The sequence below is a fragment of the Macrosteles quadrilineatus genome, unplaced genomic scaffold, assembly GCF_028750875.1.
Source record: "Macrosteles quadrilineatus isolate MER2022 unplaced genomic scaffold, UCM_ALF_1.0 Scaffold_5__1_contigs__length_97177068, whole genome shotgun sequence".
Classification (NCBI taxonomy): Eukaryota; Metazoa; Arthropoda; class Insecta; order Hemiptera; family Cicadellidae; genus Macrosteles; species Macrosteles quadrilineatus.
This window is the reverse complement of record NW_026542598.1, coordinates 66152633-66178045: the sequence shown is the minus strand read 5'-3', so window position 1 is coordinate 66178045 and position 25413 is coordinate 66152633. Positions and strand designations below refer to the sequence as shown.

At 37.4% G+C, this 25413-nt stretch overlaps 1 protein-coding gene across 1 annotated transcript; it reads left to right on the top strand.

Moving 5' to 3' along the window:
* Positions 1-5130: 5130 nt before the first annotated feature.
* On the top strand, positions 5131-25413 carry LOC128993949 (uncharacterized). Its single transcript, XM_054418092.1, has 9 exons — positions 5131-5276; positions 9988-10120; positions 17901-18151; positions 19633-19815; positions 20228-20403; positions 21445-21686; positions 21953-22035; positions 22341-22565; positions 22875-25413. Exons 2-9 carry the CDS (start codon positions 9997-9999, stop codon positions 23103-23105), a joined length of 1515 nt encoding a protein of 504 aa, XP_054274067.1. The 5' UTR covers positions 5131-5276; positions 9988-9996; the 3' UTR covers positions 23106-25413.

Sequence of the window (25413 nt, the reverse complement as noted above, 5' to 3'; positions counted from 1 at the left end):
TTTTGAACTATTCTGTTTTAAATTTAAATTGTGCCTAGAGCGTGTTTAAATTTCTGTTTTTGATGATCTTTCCTTTTATTGTGCTTTGTGCTTATTGAGAGTGAATTGTCAGTTATGGAGTCAAATGTATTTACTTTGGAAAAAGATTAGAAACTTATTGATTTAGTTCGTAGTTTACCGTGCTATTTGACATGAGTTTTCCTTTCATTGTCCATCAAATAGCTTGATATCAAAATCCTGAAGCAGCCATTATCTTTCATTTTATCATACATCGGGTGTGGTTCCATACGAACAAAACCTTCCAACAACGTGGAATCTTCCTCCTCCTCTTCTTCCAGCAACAGAACAACGACCATGTTGGTTAAAAACTGACAACTAGCTCATTCCCTAGAAATAACCGCGAAATCCGCTGTCTTGCAAACCACCCTCACGCCGAGCTTGATAGGACATCACGCCGGACAGATCACGCTGGCGTGTTCTTGGAAACCCTAGCTTAAAGACTACAAGATCGCGCAAGTCATCTTACACTAATCTCCATTCATAATTGGCTTAAAATGTACCTACTTTGTATGATTGCTATTTTAATCAAAAGTATAAAGTATAAGTATATTTCAATTTATATTGTTTTGGTTTTCAATTCCATAGGTTTTATTTTCAATCTTTTAATAAATTTAAATTTAAAAGAATGTTACGTGAATGATACGATGGTGTCACCTGGTCTGCCATGTCCTATGTTATCTTATGGGACGTCTGTTGCTAAACAACACTACTTGCGACTTTATCATTGGAGTTAAAGGTGGCCGTGCCTCTACAACAGTGCACCACTACCGCATAGATCTAACAATACAATTAATTGGTTTCAGTTGTTGTGGTTATTGTGGATGAGACACCTACTAAGGTAGTATGTTTAGTATAATTTATCTGTGATTAAACATACTATTTAAAAAAATAATATGACACTTAAAAATTAATGGACCAGCTGCATATCGGACTGCTTTGGATCGGGCCGATATCTTAGGATCCATCATGTAGCCAATACCATAGATACTCCTCAAGTAATAAAACATATAAAACATACTTGAGGAGTATGTTTTATCGGGTCGCTGTCAACGCGCCACCACGTCAAACCGCCACCTCGGTGTTTTGGTCAGAGGCGTCAACCCGCCACCACAAAAAAACAGAGGTGACGGGTTGACGTGTAGGGTACATACACGTCTACTCGACACCACAACAACGTGCCATCACGACAACCCATTCCATTTTTCCATTTCCATTTCCATTTCGTTTTGTCATGAGAGCAAGAAACTCCCTGACTGCTAACCCGGTACCTATAATTAAACATACCCGGGCCCCATGATATAGGCCGAAGCTTTCGCACCGACCTTTGGTACACCATGGGAGGATGACTTAAGGACTCAAGCTCACCGGCTGCCGAAGCAACCCTTCGGAAAGAGGGTTGCCCCTCAATCCTAACCAGGGATACCGGCTACTTGTTTAAGCGTCACTTCACCTGGGTTCCCCCAGGTACGGAACCCAGAAGGACCATAGTGAAATGCCCTGACGCATTTAGTGCAAGCAACACTCGGGACCTATCCAATCCCTGACAGGCAAAACCCGCCATCAAAGCCAGGAAGAAGGGGACCACCAGCAAGCTGATGGGGGAACCCCAACCACCCATTTACACCACTACCCGATCGAGGCCTTACCCAGTTGCTGGGAAACCAGAGGTGACCAAGGCGATAGATCCCTGAACACCCCCAGCCGGGGCCCAGCGGGCTTGAACCCAGCACCCGATCTACTTCATTTGCCCATCAAGCCCAACATCACTGCCAGGCCGTCAGGGTTTCCCAAAAGGAGGCAGGAATAGAAGTGGGTCCCACCCGGATGAACCTATCCACCAAAGGTGGCGACACCCTTTGCTCAATTGAGGTTCCAGGGAGAACCCCCCACACTCTAGATAACCATACCTTCCGGTCTCAGAGACAGGGATTGGCTGATGGAGTGCGCCCAGCCGTTGCCCTCACACTGCGGAAAGTTACGTTCCCCTAGAGTGTCCCCGTGAACTGACGGGTACTTGCCCGATTTCACCTCCAGGAAGGCTACTTCCAAAGTCGAGGATTTGCCACACTGAATGCCGGTCGCACATCAACAAGCGGGCCGGAGCCCAAAGGATCATAGCTACAGGCAGATGATAGATTGGTGGCGCACTTCCACCTCTTGCAGAGCTGAACACTCCCCATAACCTGGATGGGGAAATGTCACTGCTGGGTACTCTCACTTTGGGTAAACCCAAAAAGGCTGGCTTGTCCAGTCGTCCATAACTATGACCTACTTGCAATGCCGATTCCGACACCGAGCAGTTACCTCCCCTTTGGGGGCTAACTTACCCAATTTTTCACCTCCCAGGACGAGGCTACTTCCAGAGCCGAGGATATGCCTCACAAAATGTCAGTCGTACACAACAGGCAGGACGAGCCCGAAGAACTCCAGTCACAACCACAGCTACAGGCAGGTGGGAGACCGAAGTCTCGCAGAGCTGAACACCCCTCCACCCTGAATGGAGGAAATGTCACTGGGTACTCTCACTTTGGGTACCACCCAAAGAGGCTGGCTTGTCCAGTCGTCCATAACTGTGGCCTACCTGAAGTGCCGGTTCAAACACCGGGCAATTACCTCCCCTCTGGAGGGCAAGAGCTAGGGTCCGCGTGGTCGCTAGGCCACGTACCCACGCAAGCGTGAGCCCCCTGCGCACACGAGGTCCACACCACACATTTATCTGTGGTGGTCGGTTGTCGTGCACACTCACGTCAATGAGCCCCCACGACAACGTACCACCACGCAACCCGCCACCATAAGTTTTTTTATCATAGGTGGCGGGTTGTCTTGAAGCTCCATGTTTGATGACGGCAACCTACCACCTCGTGTACGCTCAATGTTCGGTGCCGTCAACCCACCACCACGCACGTATGCGACAACGTGCCACCCCGACCACTCGCCACCATGAACACTGGCAGTTAACCAGTTGAAATTATATTCTGTAAAATTAAGTATACTGTACTTTAATTAATTTATTTTAAATTAAATTAATATTTCAAATCAGGAATTTTATTTATCATATTTTATTTTACTAATATTAATGTGAAAGTGCCAATACTATTGGCTATAGATAGTAATACCATTGATTATGGCGATACTATACTATATCTAAAAGAATACGCCCAATTGCTATCACACATTGTATAATTAGCGAGAAAGGGGTATTTTTTTTTTTTTAACAAGTATTTATTTACAATCTATTCAACACGAGAATAATAAGTAAATTCAATAACCATTTTAACATGGGTTAGTTACACTCCATCAAGTGCACTAACATACAAAAACTTTTAAAAAGTTTAACTAAAAACGATTTGGAAGGTCTATTGGATTAACTCTTTTGAGCCTATATGTAGCTTCACTATTGTCGAGGAGGTTAACAGCCAGGAAATTTGGATGGGTTTCTAATTTTCTTTGGTATTTTTCACTTCGTTTCTTTATTTTTTCTTCTTTAACATAGGGTAATTTCGTATCTTGATGAATTACTTTATTTGTGACAAACCAAGGTGCTTGTAAAATTTTGGTATTTACTCAGGGGAGGTATAGAAGAGGCTACGATGACAGCTGTGGGCTTCTTATTAGCTGAGGGAACGCCATTACCGTAACAAAACGGTCGGTAGCCATCGGCCTCGGTGGTCCAATGGTTAGCGTGCCGGGCTGATATACTGTAGGTCCCGGGTTCGAATCCCGCTGGTAGCATTAGCTTTTTGTCCAAGATTTTTTTATTATCATCAAGTTTGGTTGGTTTGGTTCGGTTATTACAGTTTAATTTTATTATTAAGTCATTATAAAATTTTAATTGAGCAAATTCTAGTTTTATATAATAAACAGAATTATTTTTCCGATTACTAAACTTTTGTTATATTATTTCTTTATCAGCAAGTTTGGTTAGTTCGGTTAGGTTATGATAGTTTAATTTTATAATTAAAAATAATAAAATTGAATTTGAGACATTTATAATTTTATCTTATGAACATAACTATTTTTGCGATTAGTAAACCTTCATTGCCAAAGTGCTCTCTACTACAGCGCTGTTCACGGAGGAATTTTGAACTAAATGCCTCATTCGTACCTCCCCTAAGTCAGACCCTAAAATTTTTCTCAGTGTTTTCGATTGAAGTGGTATAAATTGAATTTCTTGAAACACGAGATTGTATGCATTAGACCATATAAACCATAATCCCTTGTTAAAGTTCTAAGGTATGCACGACTAAACAGATATAGGATGACAAATTTGTTTTCGATAAATAGAAACTATATTGAAAATCAAGACACTTCAGTTAGTGTTAGGGAAAAAGTATCATCCGTGGTTAGTTTATTGCAGCTAACCCCTGTAAATGGCATAGCGAGAAAGTGGAATAAATTGAATTTCTACGAGATTGTATGCATTAGACCATATATAAACCATAATCCCTTGCATACTGTACAATATGTTCAGCTAACTTTTACTGGCTTGCAAGATAAACCAAATGACACAATACGTAAGTGTTGGTCTTTGGTTGCTTCGCTTATCAATCAATAGTCAACTCTCTTCTAACTCATTGTACTCAACCCCAAAACCGTTTTTTCGATCCTATCTATCCTCAGTTATGAGTTATAAAACAAAACAAATAACGTCTAGCAGTAGCAAACATCAACATTTTTATAATTAATTAATTAAAATAATGCCAATTTCTTCAAGCCACTTTTTGTTTAATTGATCTATTCTCGATATTCAATAACCTTGGATTTGAGTTATTTCAGGAACTCAGACAGAGAAGAGAGCCAAAGGCCAAAGTCAAAGCGCCATTTTAATTCTACAGTAACCGAGCCAAAGCCGGTAACTAAGATGACAATCGGTCTGGAATGGTGAATTCCGTTATCTTATCTCCTATTAATGGAAATATAATATAAAATTAGAAGCTTTACTAAATAGTGTAAATGTTATTAATTTGTTTGTTGCTGATCTAAAATAACTGTCCCTTAATTTATAAGATGACTTATTTGTTTACATTCTGTTACAATGCTGTGAGCTGCTCCACCAATCATATCGTTGCGCGGATAAACTGTTTGGATGTCCAGCCAATGGGAGATCTCGATTTAAAAATCGTACCTCTTTGTGTGTAGTAGAGGTGTATCTCTAGTAAACGAACCGCAATTTAGGTTACTACAATTGTTTAATTTTCACTTATTGGAGTCTTTAGGTGAGTGAACAATTATTATTTAACTAGGATATTTCAAATTTTTTCAAGAGATAATCTCTTATATTTTCTAGAGACCTGAAATTCGAGTGTTAACCTAGCTCTATAACCCTATTCTAGATTCCCTTTGTAGTTGGTATGTCTCTATACCATATTACATTCTCTTACTAGTTTTAATCAATTTGAAGCAACTTTATCAACGCCGTGATTTCTTATTCTACCAGTCGTTTAATATGCACTTTATTTTTCAAACATAGGAATTGTTATTATTTCATTGAGGCGGGAACATTTTCAAGGTCATTCACGCATAGTAGGCGAAGGAGGGAAAGCAGCATTCTTCCCATTCAAATCCGTTGCTAGGATACATTTGTTTATGCATTACACATTTTATGAAATATTTCCGTTTTAATAACTTATAGAGCATCTAAGTAACTTAACTTACCATTTCATGAATAGTTTTTCTAATAACACTTAACTCTATGGTCTAGCTCTTGTTTAATGTAATGTCCAAAAGTCATGAGCCTAAGCCTAGGCCTGGTCAAAATTATTATTCATGTAAACAATGTTACCTCATAATGGCCTCGATAGTACTGTACCTAAGTTTTATACAAAAGTAAAACTAGCCTAACTTAATAAAGTTTAGACAACTTTGAGTTTCATCTTTCATTTTAAATATTATTATTTAAACTCTACCTATTTTGCTTGTTCAATTTACTTATGGTACTTAAGATAGGTCAAGCTTAGTTTTGTATTTCTCACCCAAGCTAGGCAATTAAATCTTAGGAATGATATATCGGGCCTCGATCGTAACTTATGAGGTTCAATCGAATGAAACCATCACTGTATCAAAACAACAACCGAGTCAACCAATACTAACCTAACTTAAATGCCCATTTAAACTCACACGATCGAAAGTCTCGCCGGAACGATAACTTATACTTAACTTGTCGCTTAGGCCTAAGTTAGCGCTTTTCGGATGAAACGCAAACTATAGGTAAGTTACCGGTACCGTAAGTTTAACTTAACTTACTTTCCTTTTAAAGGGAACATTCATTATTATCAATGATTTCTTTTGGATCTGATATATTGATATTTTTGTTTTAAAGACCTTTCCCTCGCGGTGTATGTTGGTCCAGAACCGTCTCACCGCTAGGTCGGCTTGTCTCAGCGCAGGTAGGCAGAGCAGCAGACTGCACACTTGTGATGTTGACGTGTTCGGCCTGTCACAAAAACAATATACTCATCAATACTTACTTTTTGATCGGTATTCCTTCTGTTTTAGGCTAATATACCTTCAAACGCATTTTAAATTACAAATTAATAACTACCGTAACCTTGTTTTAAAAGGCAAAACTAATATCCTACATAACTTATTGGTTTAGGAAATGAAACTATTCTAAACTAACCAAACATAACTAATCTTAACCAAACTTGCTGTAGGCTAAGTTACGATTTAAAAATTCGGTAAGTTTTAATTATGTCGAACTCCAGTCAACGCTCTAAAAAAATTTTTTTTTATCTGTTCGTTTTTTAGTGTTGATTCCAAAAATGATAGGCCTACTTAGTAATTTTTTGCAAAAAAGCTCCGTTTTCCGGAAAAACTGAAAAAATGCTTTTTTACCCAAAATAAGTTAGGGCCTACATGTTGTGGGTAGGTACTCAAATTGTGCAGAATTTCACGACAAATTCAACGGTATATTTCTCATTATGATCCGACCAATATTAAGTTAACATCATAAAACGGAAAAAACAGAAAAACACCTTTTTGTTTGTTAAGTTAAATTATTAGGATAAACTTAGGCTAACTGAAAGATAACCTAACCTATACTAACCCAACCTAACCTAACCTAACCTATAGGCTACTATCCTAACCTAACCTATACTAACCTAGCCTAACCTAACCTAACTCAACCTAACCTAATAAAAACCCGTTAGGTTATGTTGGGTTAGGTTAGGTAAGTATAGGTTAGGTTAGGTTAGTATAGGTTAGGTTAGGTTAGGTTACAGGTTATTAGATGAATAGTAGGGCCTAGTCTACTTACCACAAACGAAGTTATGGTCGGGGTTCGTAGAGTTCTGCAGCGGCAGAGATGAAGAATAATGTGGCCGGTATTCCTCGGAGTATCTGTCTTTGAACAAAAATTCTGCGAGATACCCCAAAAAGTGCTTTGACGATTTGCCGTACTTAGGTATATGTTAGCATGTATCTCTCTCCACCGGTGCTCAATGGTGTTTTAATGAGCCCCGGACTCTGAGTCGACAAAGTTCCTAGAGTGGTTCACTGTCAGGTATCTAAAATGGCTTTTCAAGGTGTAATAAGCCCGCCAGCAATCTGTTATCACCACCGACCCTGGACGGACCCACTTCCTCACCAATTTCACTAACGTCTTTGTAGAACGGTCATGAACCGGTACAAAAAAACTCTTTCATGTGCCTTGTCACACCTCCAAGAACCCCCTGCCCCTTCACTATCCTGCCGCGATTGTATTTTCTTTTGCCAAACTTGGCTTCGTCAATTTCTACATTGCACCCTGGCCCTCCTATACGTTTCGCATTATCCACCTTCTATCAATGATACATGCACCTAATTTACAAACAAGAAAGAGGAAGTTACAAGCAAGATTAAAAACAAACATTCCATTATAAGGGACAGGGTTGGGGGGATAGGGCTAGGACAAGTTTTTTTCCGGTTTCTCATTTTTTTAATTTGTCGTGAAATTCCGCAAAATTTGAGTACCCACAACATGTATTTTCCGCAAAAAATGTCTATCATTTTTTAAATCGGCCCTAAAAAACGAACAGATTTAAAAACAAAATTAATTTTTAGAGCGTTGACTGGAGGTCGACATAATTACCAAAAATTCTGTTTGATAACGGAAAAGGCATTGGGAATAGGCTATCAATCAGAATTTTTTAATGTTAGGCTACAGCAAGTTTGGTTAAAAGGCAAGTTTAGAACAGTTTCATTTCAATATAATATTTTTTTATTGTTTGTTGAGACTGAACAATATTTATTTAGGCTGTACTTTAAGTAACCATGTTGGAGCAAAAAACAACTGTTTTAATTTACTTGTGCACCTGTTGCTCGAATTCGAGTGATTAGAAAGTACAGTAGACTCCCTCTTATCCGGACCTCCTCAGGCCCGGAAATTTATTTAAAATTAAAATTTTGAAAATTGAAAATTTTTATTTTTAAAACTCTATGCAAGTCTACAACTTGAAACTTAGAGAATTTGGAGTACACACCTATTGTTATCAGATAATAAATAACAAACACATAGTCAATTGCCTTTATGTAAAGAAAAATTGTTTAAAGTCAGTTTTTGTTACATCGTTGTGTTAAACTTAAAGCAGGTAACCTATATATTTAGTTAACAGGGGTTTTTTAACAGCATTTATTTCGGGTTCAATGATGAAATTATTTACAGAAGTGTTAACAAAATAAATAAGAAATTAACAATGAGAGCATATATTAAATGTGGAATTGACTCTAAAACTCAAGAATATCAAATTAAATTTAGACAGAATAGAAAACTAGTGTTTAATTGAATCAAGGAAAAACACAAAGGTTTAGGCAATAATCAAATATAATAACATAAACATATGACTTAAATAAAAATAATAGTCACATGCTAGCTTATATACAGATCATGAGTGAAAGTCCAACCATGGCCCCACTAGAAAAACAGACCATGCTGCAGGATCCATGACGTCACACTAGTGGAAATATTTCATTGATAAATTCATTGCCATCACCATTCCCTTATGTTTTAGGGAAATAAACAAGCTGGCTGTTTGTAATGGATTTTAATGGTAAGAGTTTAGTACAACTATCCACCACTGTGACGTAGTGTTGCGCTGCCCGTGCTGCAGCATGGCCTGTTTTTTTCTAGTAGGGCCTTGGTCCAACACTATTATTGTTAATTTATTGAAAAATAATATTAAACATAACATAACAAAAACAATATTAACATCGTGGGTTCGCCCAGACCTGAAACACCCTGTAACATAATTAATTTAGATAAAATAATTAGGTAATCTTCTTTCTAAGGCTTCCTTTATCCAATAGATCTTGAGGAAGCCTATGATGTATAAATATATTACCATATTAAAATTTAGATCTTTCTGAAGATATTGGTTTTTGGCGAATTTCCCATAGGGAATAAGCAGCTATTACCGTAGTACTCATGGTAAGACCTGGTATGTAACAAATTTACCTTTTTTGTTTTGATAACCTCAGTGGTCAAAAACACCATACGTTCATTAGCACGATGACTCTAACCTACTGTACCTTTGTAAAAATTATCCAACTTTTATGAAATTTGGTACAATTGTGTAAACCTACTTTTATTCAAACGAGTTCGCAAACGAGCGTGATCGAACCATGGATCACGCTCGTTTGCGAATTCGTTTGAATAAAAGTAGATTGAATAAAGGTCAAAAATGAGAGAATCTAATTTTTACCCCATAAAAATGGAAATTTATGGGGTAAAAATAAGATTTTCTCATTTTTGACCTTGATTTTTGAGCCCTAGAGAGTAAAAATGCTACTTTAGCCCCGCAACGCATGCATTAAAAAATGGCTGGTTTTGCTGCAGTATGACGAAAAACACTTTATTACCTTCCCTGTAGCAGCAAATCTAGGCTGTCCATTAGCATGCTCCTTATTTCCTGATTGATTTGATTTATACCTACACAGCAAATTTGTTTACAGGGAACAACGATGGAAATGGATCTTTTCTACATCAATGGTCAAGATGGTATTTCACTACCTGAAATGATTGATTGGGATATCAAATTATGTGATTCAGACATCAAAGAAGAAATTGGAGTGAACAATTTTACAGGTGGGACTTGTTGGCTTTTAATTTTTGTGGAAGGCCTTAAAAATTATGATTTAAAAAATATCTATAGTTTGTTTATTTTTATTTTTACATTTCAACGGACAACTCCATTTTTTCAGTTTTGAACAATAAGAAAGAAAGAACTCAAGATACTGACGAACATGCATATAAATGTTTAACAAAAATAAATATGCTTAAATATGAAGTATAGATGGCAAAGACAAATGACAAAAGAATGAAAATGAGAATGAAAAGAATAAAATTGTGGGGTCCCCTTCTACCTTTTTTTTTTTTTTTTTTTTTTTATAGCAATATTTATTGAAGGGCAGATAAGGGGATTACAATGGTCCCTATGGGTTACATGCAGTTTAGAATGATTTTGACATAGAGATGTATAACAAATGTTGTATAGTAATATTTCATTTGAAACAGCTAGACAGTTAAGAAGTTATGCAGAATGAAATGTCTTCCCTCCGCTGCAGTATCTCCTAGACAGACAACTCATGCAGACTGGCGATCCTCCTCTTGAGCACTGGTATATTGTCCAAGAAAAAGTCAACGACGTCGGCGACGCTATTACCAGATCTCTGAAGTCGGTACATCGTGTCGTTTGCTGCATAGTTGGTACGATGTTGCTGCCTAGCGAACAGGTCTCTGGAGCGAGTGGCTGAAGGGGTCCTGAACAGGATCTGGCTCAGCATATCGGGACAGTCAATCGTGCCGTTAAGGATCTTTGACAGCAGTACAACGACGGCTGAGAATCTGCGATCTGCAAGAGTTTGGAGTCCCAGATCACGAGATACTTCCTCGATGGGAACCTGACGATAGGGAAAACCGTTCCTGACACCCACCATTCGAAGAAATCTTCTTTGGATAGACTCTAGTTCCTCTATGAGAAACTTCTGGTGGGGGTTCCATACTGGAGAGCCATATTCAAGGATTTGGCGTACCAAAGCGCAGTACAAAGTCTTTAAGGCCGTGTCGCTTAAGCCTTTTGAGAAGCGGGAGACAAATCCGAGCATTTTGTTTGCTCTGCTGCAAATGTTTCGCACATGCAACTCAGGGTTCAATGAAGGTAACAATGTGACACCAAGATCCTTTACCTGCAGTACACGAGTTAAGGGTTCACTGCGTATGTTGTACTCGTAGACAATGGGGGAGAGATTCCGGTGGAAGGTCATCACTTGACATTTCTTCGTGTTGAGTTTCATCTTGTTCTCTTCGCACCAGCGGTCAATCACACACAGATCTTTCTGGATTCGTAAGCAGTCCTCTTCAGTGGATATGATGGAAAACAGTTTCACGTCATCAGCAAACAGAAGTGAATCGCATTGGAGAGCTTCAGGTAGGTCGTTTATAAAGAGTGAAAAGAGATAGGGTCCCAGCAGCGATCCTTGGGGAACTCCAGAGTATGAAATAAATTCTGATGAAGTTGCCGAAGCGAACTTGATAAATGACCGCCGGTTTGAGAGGTAGCTTGTCAGCCACTTAATTTCCATGCTTCCAAATCCTTGATCAAGCAGTTTTCTCAAAAGTAGTGTGTGGTCTACCGTGTCGAAAGCCTTGGAGAAGACCAGATATATGGCATCCAACTGATTATTGACAGTGAAGGCTTCCTGTATTTTGGATTGAAATAACGTTAAGTTCGACACAGTAGACCTCCCGCTTGTAAAACCGTGCTGCTGTGAGCAAATTAAGCCAGCCAGTTTATGCTTTAAACGGTCAAGGAAGAGGTCCTCAAAAACTTTGGCAATTGCAGGTAGAATCGAGATCGGTCTATAATTAGCAACATCTTCAACGGACCCTTTTTTGTGGAGGGGAACAACGTAGGCTGACTTTAAAGATTCTGGGAAGACACCAGATGACAGCGACGCATTGAAAAGGTCACAAATTGGCCCCGCCAACAGACCACCACAATATTTTAAAACCACAGGGGGAATTTCATCAGGGCCCCACCCTTTGGTCTCATCGAGCTTCCTCAACTTGCTCAATACTTCTTGGTGTGAGAATCCTGAAAATGCGGAGTTTCCAAGGTAATCACCACTAGCAGGCACAAATACCTCCGCTGGCTTCGCATACACTGAGGAGAAGAAATCCCTGAACAGTTCGCACATCCCTTGGGGCTCCTTGGATTCGGCGTCATTGTAAGACATGCGTGAGGGCAGCGAGGAAGAGTTTCTAATAGAATTTACGTGGCTCCAGAAGAAACGAAGGTTCACTGATACTCCCTGATCTACTCTACTTAAGTGCTGACGGTAGTCTCTCTTCGCAGATATCTTACAAGACGCTCTCGCATTTGAGAAACGAAGGTAATTGCAGGCTGTCGGTCGCTCCTTATACTGTCTGTGTAGAGTTTTTTTTGTAATTACCAGATCTTTTGTTTCGGCAGAGAACCATCTGGGAAATGGTGAAACACCAACTCTTCTAAATGGTGAGTTCTGCTTCACTGCATCAGCAATCGTAGAGAGGAACTTTTCGGTTGCTTCATTGAGATAGTTATTATCTGTTAGTATAGTTAGTATCTTGTCTAGTGCTTATCTTACTTTGTTAAAAGTAAAAGCTCTTTAGGCCTAACTAAAATTGATTTATGTTATTTTTATAGCTGTTGATAGGCTAACTTAGCTATCCAGTGCTTTGATTACGATACATTGGTAATTCTTTTATGAATTAGCCTACAGTAGACCCCCTCTTAACTGACCCTAATGGGACTGGACCTAGGTCGGATAACTCAAAAGGTCGGTTAAAACGGACAATCCCTAAAATCATAACATAATGAAGTGCTATTCATTTGGAATTATATAATCATTATTTTGGAGTCATACTTGATCAAATAAACTACTCTTATCTCTTTTTTCGTATTTTGATACAAAAGTCACAAACAAACACAAAACACGGTCTAAAGTCAAATAGGCCTACTTTCAGTGGAATATATTATAGGCAAAAGTCAATACAAATTCCTATTTTAAGAAATGTAGTACTGTAATGTAGGCCTAATTGATGCTTTCCAAATCCATCATAATACAGTACAGAACCTTTGTCGAAATTAAAGATACAAGCAACAATTTTGTTACAAGACAGGATGTTTTATTTATAGCCTCTCACTGGAGGCTCGAGGGCTGAGGCACAAAAACTATCTTGACCTTGGAGTTGTTAACCCTAGCAGTGGCCAACCGTCGTCTAGTGACGGTATGGGCCGAAATTATTTTAACGGTAAAAAAAAACACTTATAATCTACTCAGATGAAAATAATATATATACCATTTGAAAGATCACATTCTGAACTTTCATTTTATTACACAAACAAACCCTGTAGCAGGTATATAACAATGTCACGACGATTAGAAATCAAATGAATTTTTGGCGCGGCACGACTTTTGCAGCCGACACTTGGGAACTGGCAAAACACGTCTTGTTTGTCATTACCCTGCTCGGGTAATTTTCGTCTTGGGATGTTGCGGGTGGTACCACTGGATAGCCATTGATTTTATCTTCACTGTGGTAGTGATATTTAGAACTAAATATTGATTTGACAACCGGTACGATTTTATGAAAACAGCTGTTTTCGAAATTTATAACAAATGGCCAACCGTCGTCAGGTGACGTTATGGAAAATACGAATTACATACAGTGTAAGTTATTATTACTAGTCATATAATATGTCATATTTAAGAGGAAGAAATATAGATTGTGAGAGTGGCATCCTTGCGCTCAGGGTTATTTACTTCTGCTCACATGAAGACGACGGAATTGAGTCATTACTGCTACAGCTGTCTTGTGTATTCGCCATTGTGTGTTGTTGCCGGTGAGTGTTCGCTCTCGTGTTATCCGCGATTTATTATTAAATACGTTATTAGTTCGTAGTGTTAGTGTTAGTGAAGTTTCTGTGTGTGTATAACAGTAATTTTCATGCATTTTATTATGCATAAATATTACTGAATTGTGTGAAATAGTGTTCATAAAAGTTTGTATTTTGTTAGCATCATGTCCAAAAATGACGATTCTGACATTCAGAGATTGTTGTACGAGACGGACCTTAGTTCGCCGTGCTATATATGCTATATAATGATTTACCCAAGGTGTTATACATTTGTATAAAGGTAAATGAATACACTACAACATGTTTATATTGGTTTGGGTGTACAAAATTTGGTAAAAAAGTTATATACTAAATACTGTACACTCCATTTTCTCGAAATGCGCAAAGAATTCAAAACGTTCTCAAATTGATACATAATCATAGGTGAAAATAACTTTTTACCATCATACTTATGACTTTTTTGGATTCCTTACTTCATTAGCTTTACAAATATGTACATATCATCAGCCTACATAATGTTTCACAACACAAACAAACACTGTATAGTTTACACTTATTTGCGGTTTTGCGGTTATTGTATTATTATGTCCCTATTACGTACCTACAAAAAAAATATTTCTAACATGTTATACATTTTTATGTAGGTAATTAAATACACTACGTTAAAATAATTCAGTTGCAGAGGTAGACAGTGATTTTTTTACCGAATACCATGAAATGTTTAGTGGCCTGAGTGTCATTCCTGACCCTTACACAATAACACTTAATGGTGGCGCAAAACCATATGCAATAACAACTCCTAGGACAGTACCTTTACCCCTAATGTGTCAAGTAAAAAAAGAACTAGAAAGTATGGTACAAAATAATGTAATCACACCAGTTGAGCATGCTACTGAATGCTGCTCAGCAATGGTAGTAGTGCCTAAATCTAATGGAGATGTCCACATATGTGTTGACTTAACTAAGTTGAATGAATCTGTCCAGCAGTCTTATCATCCGATTCCCAAAATTTTAACTTCTCTCAGCTCAATCTCTGGAGCTAAATGGCTTTCAAAACTTGATGCAAACAGTGGTTTTTGGCAAGTCCCCTTAAATACAAATTCCCAGGATCCAACTACTTTCCTTACCCCTTTTGCACGCTATGATCAACTCTTTCTCAAGTTCAAGATGATTGTTCTATACAACCAGTATCATTTGTATCCCGAAGCCTTCTTCCTTCTGAAAAAAAAACTATGCAAACATCAAGAGGGAGGCTACAGCTGTTGCTTGGGCATGTGAAAAGTTTCAAGAATTTATTATTGGCAAGCGAATAATAATACAAACCGATCACAAACCACTAGGCCTTCTTCAAATTTTGAAATCTTGATGAATTGTCTCCAAGAATTCAAAGAATTCACTTGCGTCTCATGAGACATGATTTTTCAATGACTTATATTCCTGGAAAGCAGCTTCTAGTTCCTGATGCTCTTTCAAGAGCACCTCTCCCATTTTCAGACACTGATGACCGTGAGTTCGAAGAAGAAACCCCAGCGTTTGTTTAAATGGTTTTGTTGTCGATCGATATAAACAACTGCATAGTTGCTAAAGTATTGGAGGAGCAAAATAAAGATCCAACTATATGTGAACTGAAGAAAATAATCATCCAAGGTTGGCCTTCTAAGGCATCATTACGAGATGACCTAGCTAAAACCATATAATTCAATTAAGGATGAGCTAAGTGTTGATAATGAGATGATACTACGAGGTTCAAGACTTGTAATTCCACCAGCTCTGCAGTCTTGGGCACTTCAAAGCCTAAGGTCATTTTGGAATTACCAAGTGTCGTTTACGTGCAAAAGAGTCAGTCTGGTGGCCAGGAATCTCTTCAGCCATTGAAAGTATGGTGAAATCATGCTCTACTTGTATTAAACATTGAAGGAACAGCCATGAACCATTGCTTCCTACACCATTCCCTAACAGACCATGGAAAACTCTTGCAATAGATTTGTTCAAACTTGATGGCGTTTGGTTTTTAACTGTGACAGATTATTACTCCCAGATATTTTGAGATAGCCGAAATAGAGTCATTAACATCAAATGAAGTGATAATGAGATGCAAAGCCTTTTTCTGTCGACATGGCATTCCAGAAGAAGTTAGGTCTGACTTTGGGTCTCAATTTAAAGTCCTTGAAAATTCAGATTTCCGCCAAATTGATTCCAAAGAAAAATGTGGAAGACCCTTATTTAGCGCTTAAAAACCCCTCATTTCCTAGGACACTAGCCTGGAACTGTTTAGCACATTACTTCGGGCTAGGCCTTTTAAACTACGCCACTAGGGCTTTTCTTCTAGTTTCTTCCAATATCCAATATCCCCAATAGTTTGATCCCTGATACATGCCCGAAAGGTGTCTCGACAAAGACGACTGAGGTTCTAACGTCGAGGCGGATGGGCTAAGTTGGCATATGGAAAAAATTGCATGGTGATCACTGACAGAGTAGTCTTCGGAGACTCGCCAGTCAGTAATCCGATTGGCTAGGTCTTCAGATGCCAGAGAGATGTCAGGGATGGTCTCTCCATATCCAGGGCGACGGAAAGTGGAAACATTGCCCACGTTTAGGATATGAAGACCCAGCCTGGCTGCCATCTCTAAAACATCAGAGTGTCGGTTCTGATATTGCTCACTCAGAAGAAAAATATTGGCGCCTTGCTCGGTTGCGAATTTGTACAGCAAACCGTCAGCTGTCCTGCTCCTTTGCATGTTAAGCTGAAGGGCGATGATCATTTCTGGGTGGATCTTCTGCTGTGCTTGCTTATAAGCAGCACAACGGCTTAATCCTGTAGCGTGCTTGATGGCATCGTTCTTCAAGCCGGCCTTTGTGCACAGGACACAACATTCAGCGGAGCTGCATACACTAGCCCTGTGATTTTGGCGCTGCACTTATAGCACATATTGCTTCTGTCGGGACCTTTGCACCGATTAGCTAGTGGGTTCCACAAGAACAGACTTGACTGCAGTGGATACCTCTTCCTCAGTCGAGTACGTGAGTTTGTCGAGGTCTCTCACTTCCAATGTCGATTTTGGCTCGAGAATTCATACCTAGGCACTTGCACCAAGGATGGATTGCAAATCGGCCCCGAATTTTGCCTTCGTCCCAGAGGAATGGCCAAGCTCTACAAGGAGACAACCAGCTCTGGTTTCTCTGAGTGATTTCATGACTGCTCCCTTCTCTTCGGGCTTCGTCTTTTGACGTATCTCACCAAGGACGTCATCCAAAAGGACGTATGTCTTTCTGCTTGTCGGCTAGATTAGAAGAGTGTCAGGGCGTTGCTTAGAGGCTCTCTTCTTCTTGGGCTTTTTTGTCATCTCGTCACCAGGCTGGACAAAAGACTGCTGAGGATGGTTCTTCTGCTTGCCCTTCTGTTTCGCAACTGTCACCTACTCTCCTGGTTTGTTTCTGTCGGCCTTCATTTTCTTCTCGGTCACAGGCTCAGCTGGGCTTGCAGTTGAGGACTGAGACGTATGTTGTCGGGGTGAGGTCTGCGTCTACGAAGAGACGAGGGTCCTTTCACATGACTTCCAAGACTTGCGGAGGTGGAGGATGTGGTTAAGATAGGACTCCAGCTTGGTAATCCCAGTCTTAACGTCTTGGTTCAAGTTCCTCTGTCTGCGTGTGAAAGAATTGGCGTGAACAGGGGAGCGACTCAAACGTGAGCTCCTCCTGAATGGGCCCAAGTCCCCTTCAGGTGTCGTTTCTGCCTCTTTTTTGTGTGTTAGGTTAGGGAACCCGAAATCTTTTCTTGCACAATTGAAACGTTTTCTTTTTGCTTGTGTTCTGCAATTTTTTTTCAATAAATATAAATAAACAAATTAGAGTACAAAATAACCTTTATGTACATCTTAAAATTAAATTACATGCTATTGTTTGATAATGACTAGGCCTAAGTACTGTTTTTCAATGATTTTTAAAATACTCTATTATTTTTAGGTCTTGGATATGAGTTACCATCTCTGGATATTGAAGAAGATCCTAATCCGATGTGGACACAACATTATTCAGCCAATTCTAATTCAAGTTTTGAACTGGACTTCCTTGGGGAAGGAGCTTCTGCTTTGATGGTCAATCCTAGTAGTGTAGTGCCATTTCTATGTAGTAGAAGACGATTGGAGGTCGAAGAGACAAAGAGTTCAGAAGCGGAAGAATATTCAAAAGTGTCACTTGTAGATACCATATCTCAGGTTGGTCTAATTCTCTCTTTGTATAGTTTCAAGTGGTTTTAGAGAAGTAGCCTAATTAGTGTAACTTAGGAAGGGATAATGCAATTTAAATTGCATGCTCAATTTGATTGTCTCTTGTATACACTTTACATTGTGTGGTTCAATTGAGGTGTGAAAGTTATTGATCCTTTTTATTGTTTAAAAAATGTCTACCTAAGTGCTATTACCTAAAGCTAGAAAATATTACGCATGCAGAGATATAGCTATCAATAAACAGAATTCTGTTTTGAAGGAGCTGAGTGTAGATGTTGGTACCAGTACAATTGTTGTGTTATATAAACTTACTAGAACCAACTACCTAGATGTTAATATAAGTAGAATTGCTGAGTTATATACTTTTTCTCACCAGCAAAGTGAGGTGAATTTACATATTTCCCTATCTCTTTCTCTGTAATTAAATTTTCACAGATTTGCACCTGTTCGTAAATTGAAACTGTGTTGAAATATATAGTAGAAACTAACTAGCCTATTACTGGTAACATATTGATTTATCTAGAAAGCTACCGGTGCATTTATTTATTTTTTTATTTATTTACAGAATGCCATTACATCATGACAGGACATTTGTCAATTACATTTTAATACTTAAAGCTAACTTGTAATATTCAAATTAAAACAAAATAATTTTAATACTTAAAATCCTAACAATTTCCACTTAAAATTCAACATTGCGTCCCTTACATAACATCGTTGTGTCATCTGTAAACTAAAAGATATCCATTTTTGACACGTTTGGTAGGTCATTTACATAAATAAGAAACATACAGGGACCCAATATTGATTACTGAGGCACACCTACTTCAACTTTTTCCCAATTAGAATATACAGTATGTCCATATTTGACCATTTTAGTCCTCATTGTAGAGGTAATCTATAGGCCTACATTAAGCCCTAATAATTTTGTATATAGGCCTAAGTGGCTTCTGGTGTGTACAAGAAAGTTTGTGTGTTGTTTCAATCATTCTCTGTTGGTTCAATCCATGCCATCATGTCCGTTTTATCTGTTGTACAAAATGAAAGATATGTTCTGTTTGTCAAAAAAGTTTTAAAGAAAATCTGCAAGTATAATTTTTATGAGTCGGTAGCTCAGATGGTAGTGTCACGGGCATCAGGCCCAAGGCAGCAATGTTGTGGGTTTTTTGGAATCCTGGTACTTACCATTACATTTGGTCAGTACAGTTTGCCCTTGCAGTATACCATCTCACCATTTGTTTTGGTGGCGATTCGTCCCAAGCACAGGCCCGAGGCATATGTGAGCTGGCAAATACTAGGTTAAAAGAGGCTGCTAACATCTCATTAAAAAAATCACAAGACATTTAAACAATAATAAGTTTGATCACACAGTTTATTTTGAATTAGGCCCAACAATCAGTATTAAGTTAATAGTTGAATGTTTATATTGAATGGCAATTTTCTAAGACTTATTGAAAAATGTCTTTCAGGTAAGTGTCAAAAAAGAGTCTGTAAAAATGGAGGAAAAAGAAAATGATACAAAAGCAACAGTTATAAAAGTGGAAGAGTTTCTTGAAGAGGATGAAACAGTTGCAACTTCAGAACAGCCACAGGACATTCTATCGATGCCTATTGAGTTTGTTAATGTAGCGATGGAGAACAGTGCTATTAAGGTGAGTTAATTTTATCCTACTGAATAATATTTTAGTCTTACCACTGACTATTTGATACTGAAGTTGTATTTATATTCAAAGGTATTACATTAAAAATAAAGGTTAATATATACTTACAGCATACTTTAGATAGTCAGTTACTGGTATTTATGTATTTTTATCTATCTAGTAAGAATTAAATATTTGATGAAATTATACGGTTTAACAATTGGAGATATTTTACAATTCTGATTTCCCCTTTTGGAATCATCAGTATCTTTGTTAAGTTCATCATTAGTATTTTCCGGAGTGTAATGTTGGTTCTTACTTTTTACTGTATTTTTATGAGAGTGCTAGTTAAAACGTTTTGAAATCGTTGGCCTTAAAATTTATTTAGCAAGTCTGTGATGAACGATAACATTTTTGTTTGCAGGTTTTAACTCCATCAAAAAAGACTTCTCAAAAGCGCCAAGTGATGCCTTGCATTGCCGATGGAAGTAACAAACCCTACCCCAAACCTGCCTACTCGTACTCATGTCTAATAGCAATGGCATTGAAGAATTCACAATCAGGATGTCTTCCAGTTTCAGAAATATACAGCTTTATGTGGTAAGTATTGTTTTATCATGCAAAACTTCAATTTTGAATGAGTGGTGAGTATGAGTAATGTTTAGAAGTAGTCGAGATGTATCGTGCAGCTTTGCTACTGGCTAAGACTAGCTTAGCTGGTCCATTAGCCAGAATCATTAATTGTAAATTATCGGTCAAACACTTAGTTGTCAACATTTCTTGTCTTCTTAGCCGAGTTCATTCATTTAGGCTGGCATTAATAAAGGTAACATGCTACCTTTAAAGTAGTAAAAAATTCTGGCACGGCTTGTCAAGGAAACCAGCTTGACATTTTCTATAAGAAATCAGTGGAGTGTTAAAATTAGGTTACTATCACCTCCTAAGTTATGTTCTTACGTGTTGGTTGTGCATTATGTGGCTGGCCTACTAATGCATGTTTTTACAACATTAGCTACGAGTTCATAGGCCTAACAGAATAGAAAATGTTATGCAGTAAAGTATATTTTTTACAGTATCTTTTTTTAGACTACAATTGTTTATACAAATGGTTGTACACGGTTTTCCTAGTTAACTTGCCCGAACTTCCTTTTTACTAGCCGATCATGTTTTTTTTATTAAGGTTGTGGGGTGGGGAGTAGTATAACACCAACAATACAAATCAATCGGAACCACTCCAAAAGCGTGTAGTCAACAATTTGGATGGTTGGATTTTTTATGGAATCCAGGATATTTTATAGGAAATAGTCAGAGACAAGCCAAAATTTCACTATCACCATCGCAGGAAGATTTTACATTTGAAAATCTTACTTTCCTTGTGATAGCAGATGATAATTTTGGTGATTTCTGTGAACACAGGAGGCGATGAAGGTGTGTACTTGACCGCAGTAAAACTTTCAGGATTTAGCCACGATCACGGATTATGCCTTGTTTAACAACAATTAGGCCTACTATAGTTTTAGGGTTTAAAAATTCTTTCTTTAAGTAATTCAGTGGAGTTTGGATGGTTGGAGTTCCATTGTATGTCAATTACCTGAATATACGCATTTGGTACCGTATTTACATCTTGATCTTGTTTTACAGCCATCACTTTCCTTATTTCAAAACTGCACCAAATGGATGGAAAAACTCTGTGCGTCATAATCTTTCACTAAATAAGTGTTTTGAGAAGATCGAGAAGCCACCTAGCTCAGGGAATAATGGCTCTCAAAGAAAAGGATGCTTATGGGCTATGAATCCTGCTAAAATCTCAAAAATGGACGAAGAAGTTGCCAAATGGTCAAGAAAGGATCCATCTGCAATTAAAAAAGCAATGGTTTACCCAGGTAATTGAATTGTTTTAATTTGCTGATATTAAAGTCCAGTCTGCTTTTTAATAGGTAAGTCTAGGCTACTTATAATTCCCCCTCCCCACCCAAAAAAAAATCGACAAATAATAAAACAAGTACAAAAAGCTTGACCATTTCATGAATGTTTCCCCAATAAAATATAAACAAATTAAGACTTTTCTTCAAGTCTCTGGAACTAACAGATTCCTAGCAGAGAACGCGGATGTTTTTAATGCAAATGTTTAAAACTATTTAATTTTCAGATAATCTAGAGCTTCTTGAAAGAGGAGAACTGAAAGACGAAGCTGCTTTTGACAGTGAAGAAGTTGAAGAGGACACTGAAGAAGTAAGCCACTTGAGACCATTGTGCATGCATATTGCATATAAAAACAATATTTTCAATAATGCAGAAGCTATAAATTAAATTTAAGATTTTTGAAATCTGATTAAGTTAATACAAGAGGTAAATCTATGAATTTATGGTCCAATTGTTATACCTATGAAAAATTCAACATAACACAAACAGGTAGCCACCCAAGCAACAAATCAGAAATACTACTCTCATGACTGCAAGGATCTTTATAAAGAATGTGTAATCTTATAGTTTATACATCCGTTGATTCATCTTCTAGTAATATTTTATATATCCAGGTTAGAGAAGAAGAGGCAGAGGAAGATTTTGGAGTTGATGCTGAGGATGAAAGGATATCTCCTATAGATGATGATAGTGATGATGAAATATCAAGTGTTCCTCCCTCCCTCCAGCCATTTGAGCCTAAATTTGCTTTACTCAACCAAAGAAAACTCACAGCAAAGACAATCAATCAAGATCAATCAGAAGAACCGGCGGAAATAAGCGTCAACATGGACTTTGAGGTAGGTACCAAACCGTTGTGGGATTAAAAATCTTGTTTTGTAAAGGAAGTATGAAACACATTTGTCTCACTTTGTTATGGTGATTTCTCTGTTTTACGATGGTTTTATAAACGTAAACTGTGGCCTTTTGTGGAACATTTTTCTCATAATGAACAAGTAAAAACTAAATAAACTAAAATGTTCATCAGAATATTGCTAACATTCACCTTGTGAGTTTAGCCATTACTTAACTCAGTGTAATTGACTCAGATCCTAGTGTTGTTTAATGTTCACTGTCTTCCAAATTTGACACCTTATGTTATGTTACAGATCAGTGAAGACGTGTATGATGAGTTGGAAGTGTCGGACACCAAAGCACTTTTGGGCTTTGACGACTCTATACCGATCTACGCAGTCGACCCCACTGATGAGAACGTACTGATAGAACTGCCGATGGTGAAGAGACCGCGAGTGCAGGCCAATTACATCTGTCAACCAGTGCTCAACATGAAGAGGCACAATATCAGTGGGTTTAGATCTATTAAAATACAAAGTCCCTGAGTCATGTAACATTTCTTGTACAAAGACTGATCACTTTGAAATTTCTAAGTCAATTATCGTCAGTGGTAACTAGCTGCAGGTTCTGGTTTTTTTGTACAAAATGTACATAACTGTGTAGCATTAGGTAATTTTTAAGATCCTTAAGAATAGTGTTATTGTGATATTACTTGTGTGATAGTAATGTACAAGATGACATAACTTGTAAGAAATTTGTGTTCACTAAAAAAGTATTATTCAGGCCTGCACACTTAAAACATAGCCTCCTACTCTATTTTGAATAATTTAATAATTATTGTTAATTTTTTTTATTCAACTTCGTAAACTAAATGTTTACCTTCTGAACTATCTATATTTGCTTTACATTTACTTTTTAATTTATGAATTTGAGAGGATCAAGTTTTAAACAATTTTTTACACATAGATATTAGAGAATAATCCATGAACATGTTATTTTAAGTATTATTAAACTGAAAACTTTCAATAGTTAGGAACTGGATTGAGATGATTGTTGTGCAGTTAATGTGTAATTAATCACCAGGCAGATTTAGATTTGTTTTAAACCACTAAGTAAAGCAATCTTACACCTAAAAATAGAAAAAAATCTGATTAGCTACTAGATTTATAAAGCAATGAAACAATTAAAAAGGTATGTTGGAACATGGAGTAACCAAGATTGGTAAAACAGCTTCTTTATAAATTCTTTAAAAAAATGTATGTTTATACAATAGTTCTAATAATCCGAACCATCTTTTGGGGAGAAAAGCTTACTGTGTTAGGATTGAAACAAAGCTATGTGTGTTGAAATTCAAACCAAGCTATGTGTTCTGCAATTCAAACCAATGTGTCCAGCCAACCAGTAAACCAAGAAAACTATCGATTGTACATGAATTCTGTATAGCACCGAAAATTTGAAATAATCACCAACCATCACCAGTGTTTTTTGGATCTCTTAAAATCATCGTTGAGTAAGAAGATTGTGATTACGAGAAATGATCATGGTGTTTTGTGACTGCGGAAGACAATGACAGTGTTTTTGTGATCAGAAGCAATTTATGGCCATTTACACCGTATAAAAATACAGTGATTCTATTTTTTTAATTCACTTTTGCTGCATTTGGACTAATGGTACTGCGAACATGGTCTTGTCTTAATTAGTTCAGATCATTGCACCTATTAAAAATAATTAACGATTTTCTAGAGATTCTTGTCTTCCCCTTTAAAAAATTTATTCATTTAGATTTTCAAAATTTACATGGGTCATAGAAGACAACTTTGCACTTAATTGTCTACTTACACTTCAATACATGCTAGTTGATGAAGTCAGTAATACTTTGCATTTAGTGTCCGGACTGGTGCGATGGCATCGCTTTAGTTGTGTGTAAGTTTTGTGAAATTTCAAATTTGAATGAATCCTCCGAGAGGAAGACAAGAAACCAAGGAGAATCGTTGAGAATTTCTTCTTTGTCATTGAAGTTAAGAGCAAACAAAATTATTTACTATTAATTATTGGTGTCAGTAATTTGCTCCTTGACTAGAAGGAAAATGTAGTTTTAATATGGGGATGTTCTAAAACCGACTGATACTCATGCCTTAGAGAAAAACTTCCCTAGCCAGTCCATAACTAACTGGCTTCTTACCTGTGTCATTGTAAACGTTCACTTGAACTGATGGTCTAAGTAACTTTAATTCCATTGACCAAACTGAGGGGGTGGGGTGTAAGGCAAGTGTATGCTAGAGACAATTAGTGATTGTAAAAAAGACTATAGGCTTGGATTTTCTTCGATGTAGAAAACTAAAAATGTTGAAACAATAACTTTCCTATTAAAAAAAAATCCCAAATATTCAGTATTTGTTACCTTTAAAAGAACATCAACTTTCATTGTAGCAAAGAAATTGAGAGACTTTAAAGGCTAGTCATTTTCAGCTTTAATGTTTTAGCCTTTATTTTGTATTGAGTACTTAAAATTAACTGTATATTTGCCATTTGGTAATAATAAATTAACAAGCTATATACTTAAGTTTTCTTCGATATTGTGTTAAAGTATCTTTGCCAACTAACTACTTTCCTTAAAAAATAAAAATACATTTTTCAATCCCCTAAAGCCTATGGGCCCTAAAGCCTATTATATGTATGTATGCACATATAATTTAACATAGCATTTCTATATACACACTTTTTTCAAACTCTGTCCTATGCTATTTGAGTGGAAATGTCAATCATGACAGCTAGGTTAGTCCTATTAAATGTTATACGTAAGATACGTAAGATCAATAGGCCGTATCAACATAAAAATACTGCAGACTGAAA

What these genes read in the sequence shown, in the direction of transcription:
- LOC128993949 (XM_054418092.1), top strand. Translation starts at nt 9,997, where the DNA reads ATGGAAATGGATCTTTTCTACATCAATGGTCAAGATGGTATTTCACTA. An exon ending in TTGTAGATACCATATCTCAG is followed by an intron (nt 18,152 to 19,632) that starts GTTGGTCTAATT and finishes AATGTCTTTCAG; the next exon opens with GTAAGTGTCAAAAAAGAGTC. An exon ending in GCGTCAACATGGACTTTGAG is followed by an intron (nt 22,566 to 22,874) that starts GTAGGTACCAAA and finishes GTTATGTTACAG; the next exon opens with ATCAGTGAAGACGTGTATGA.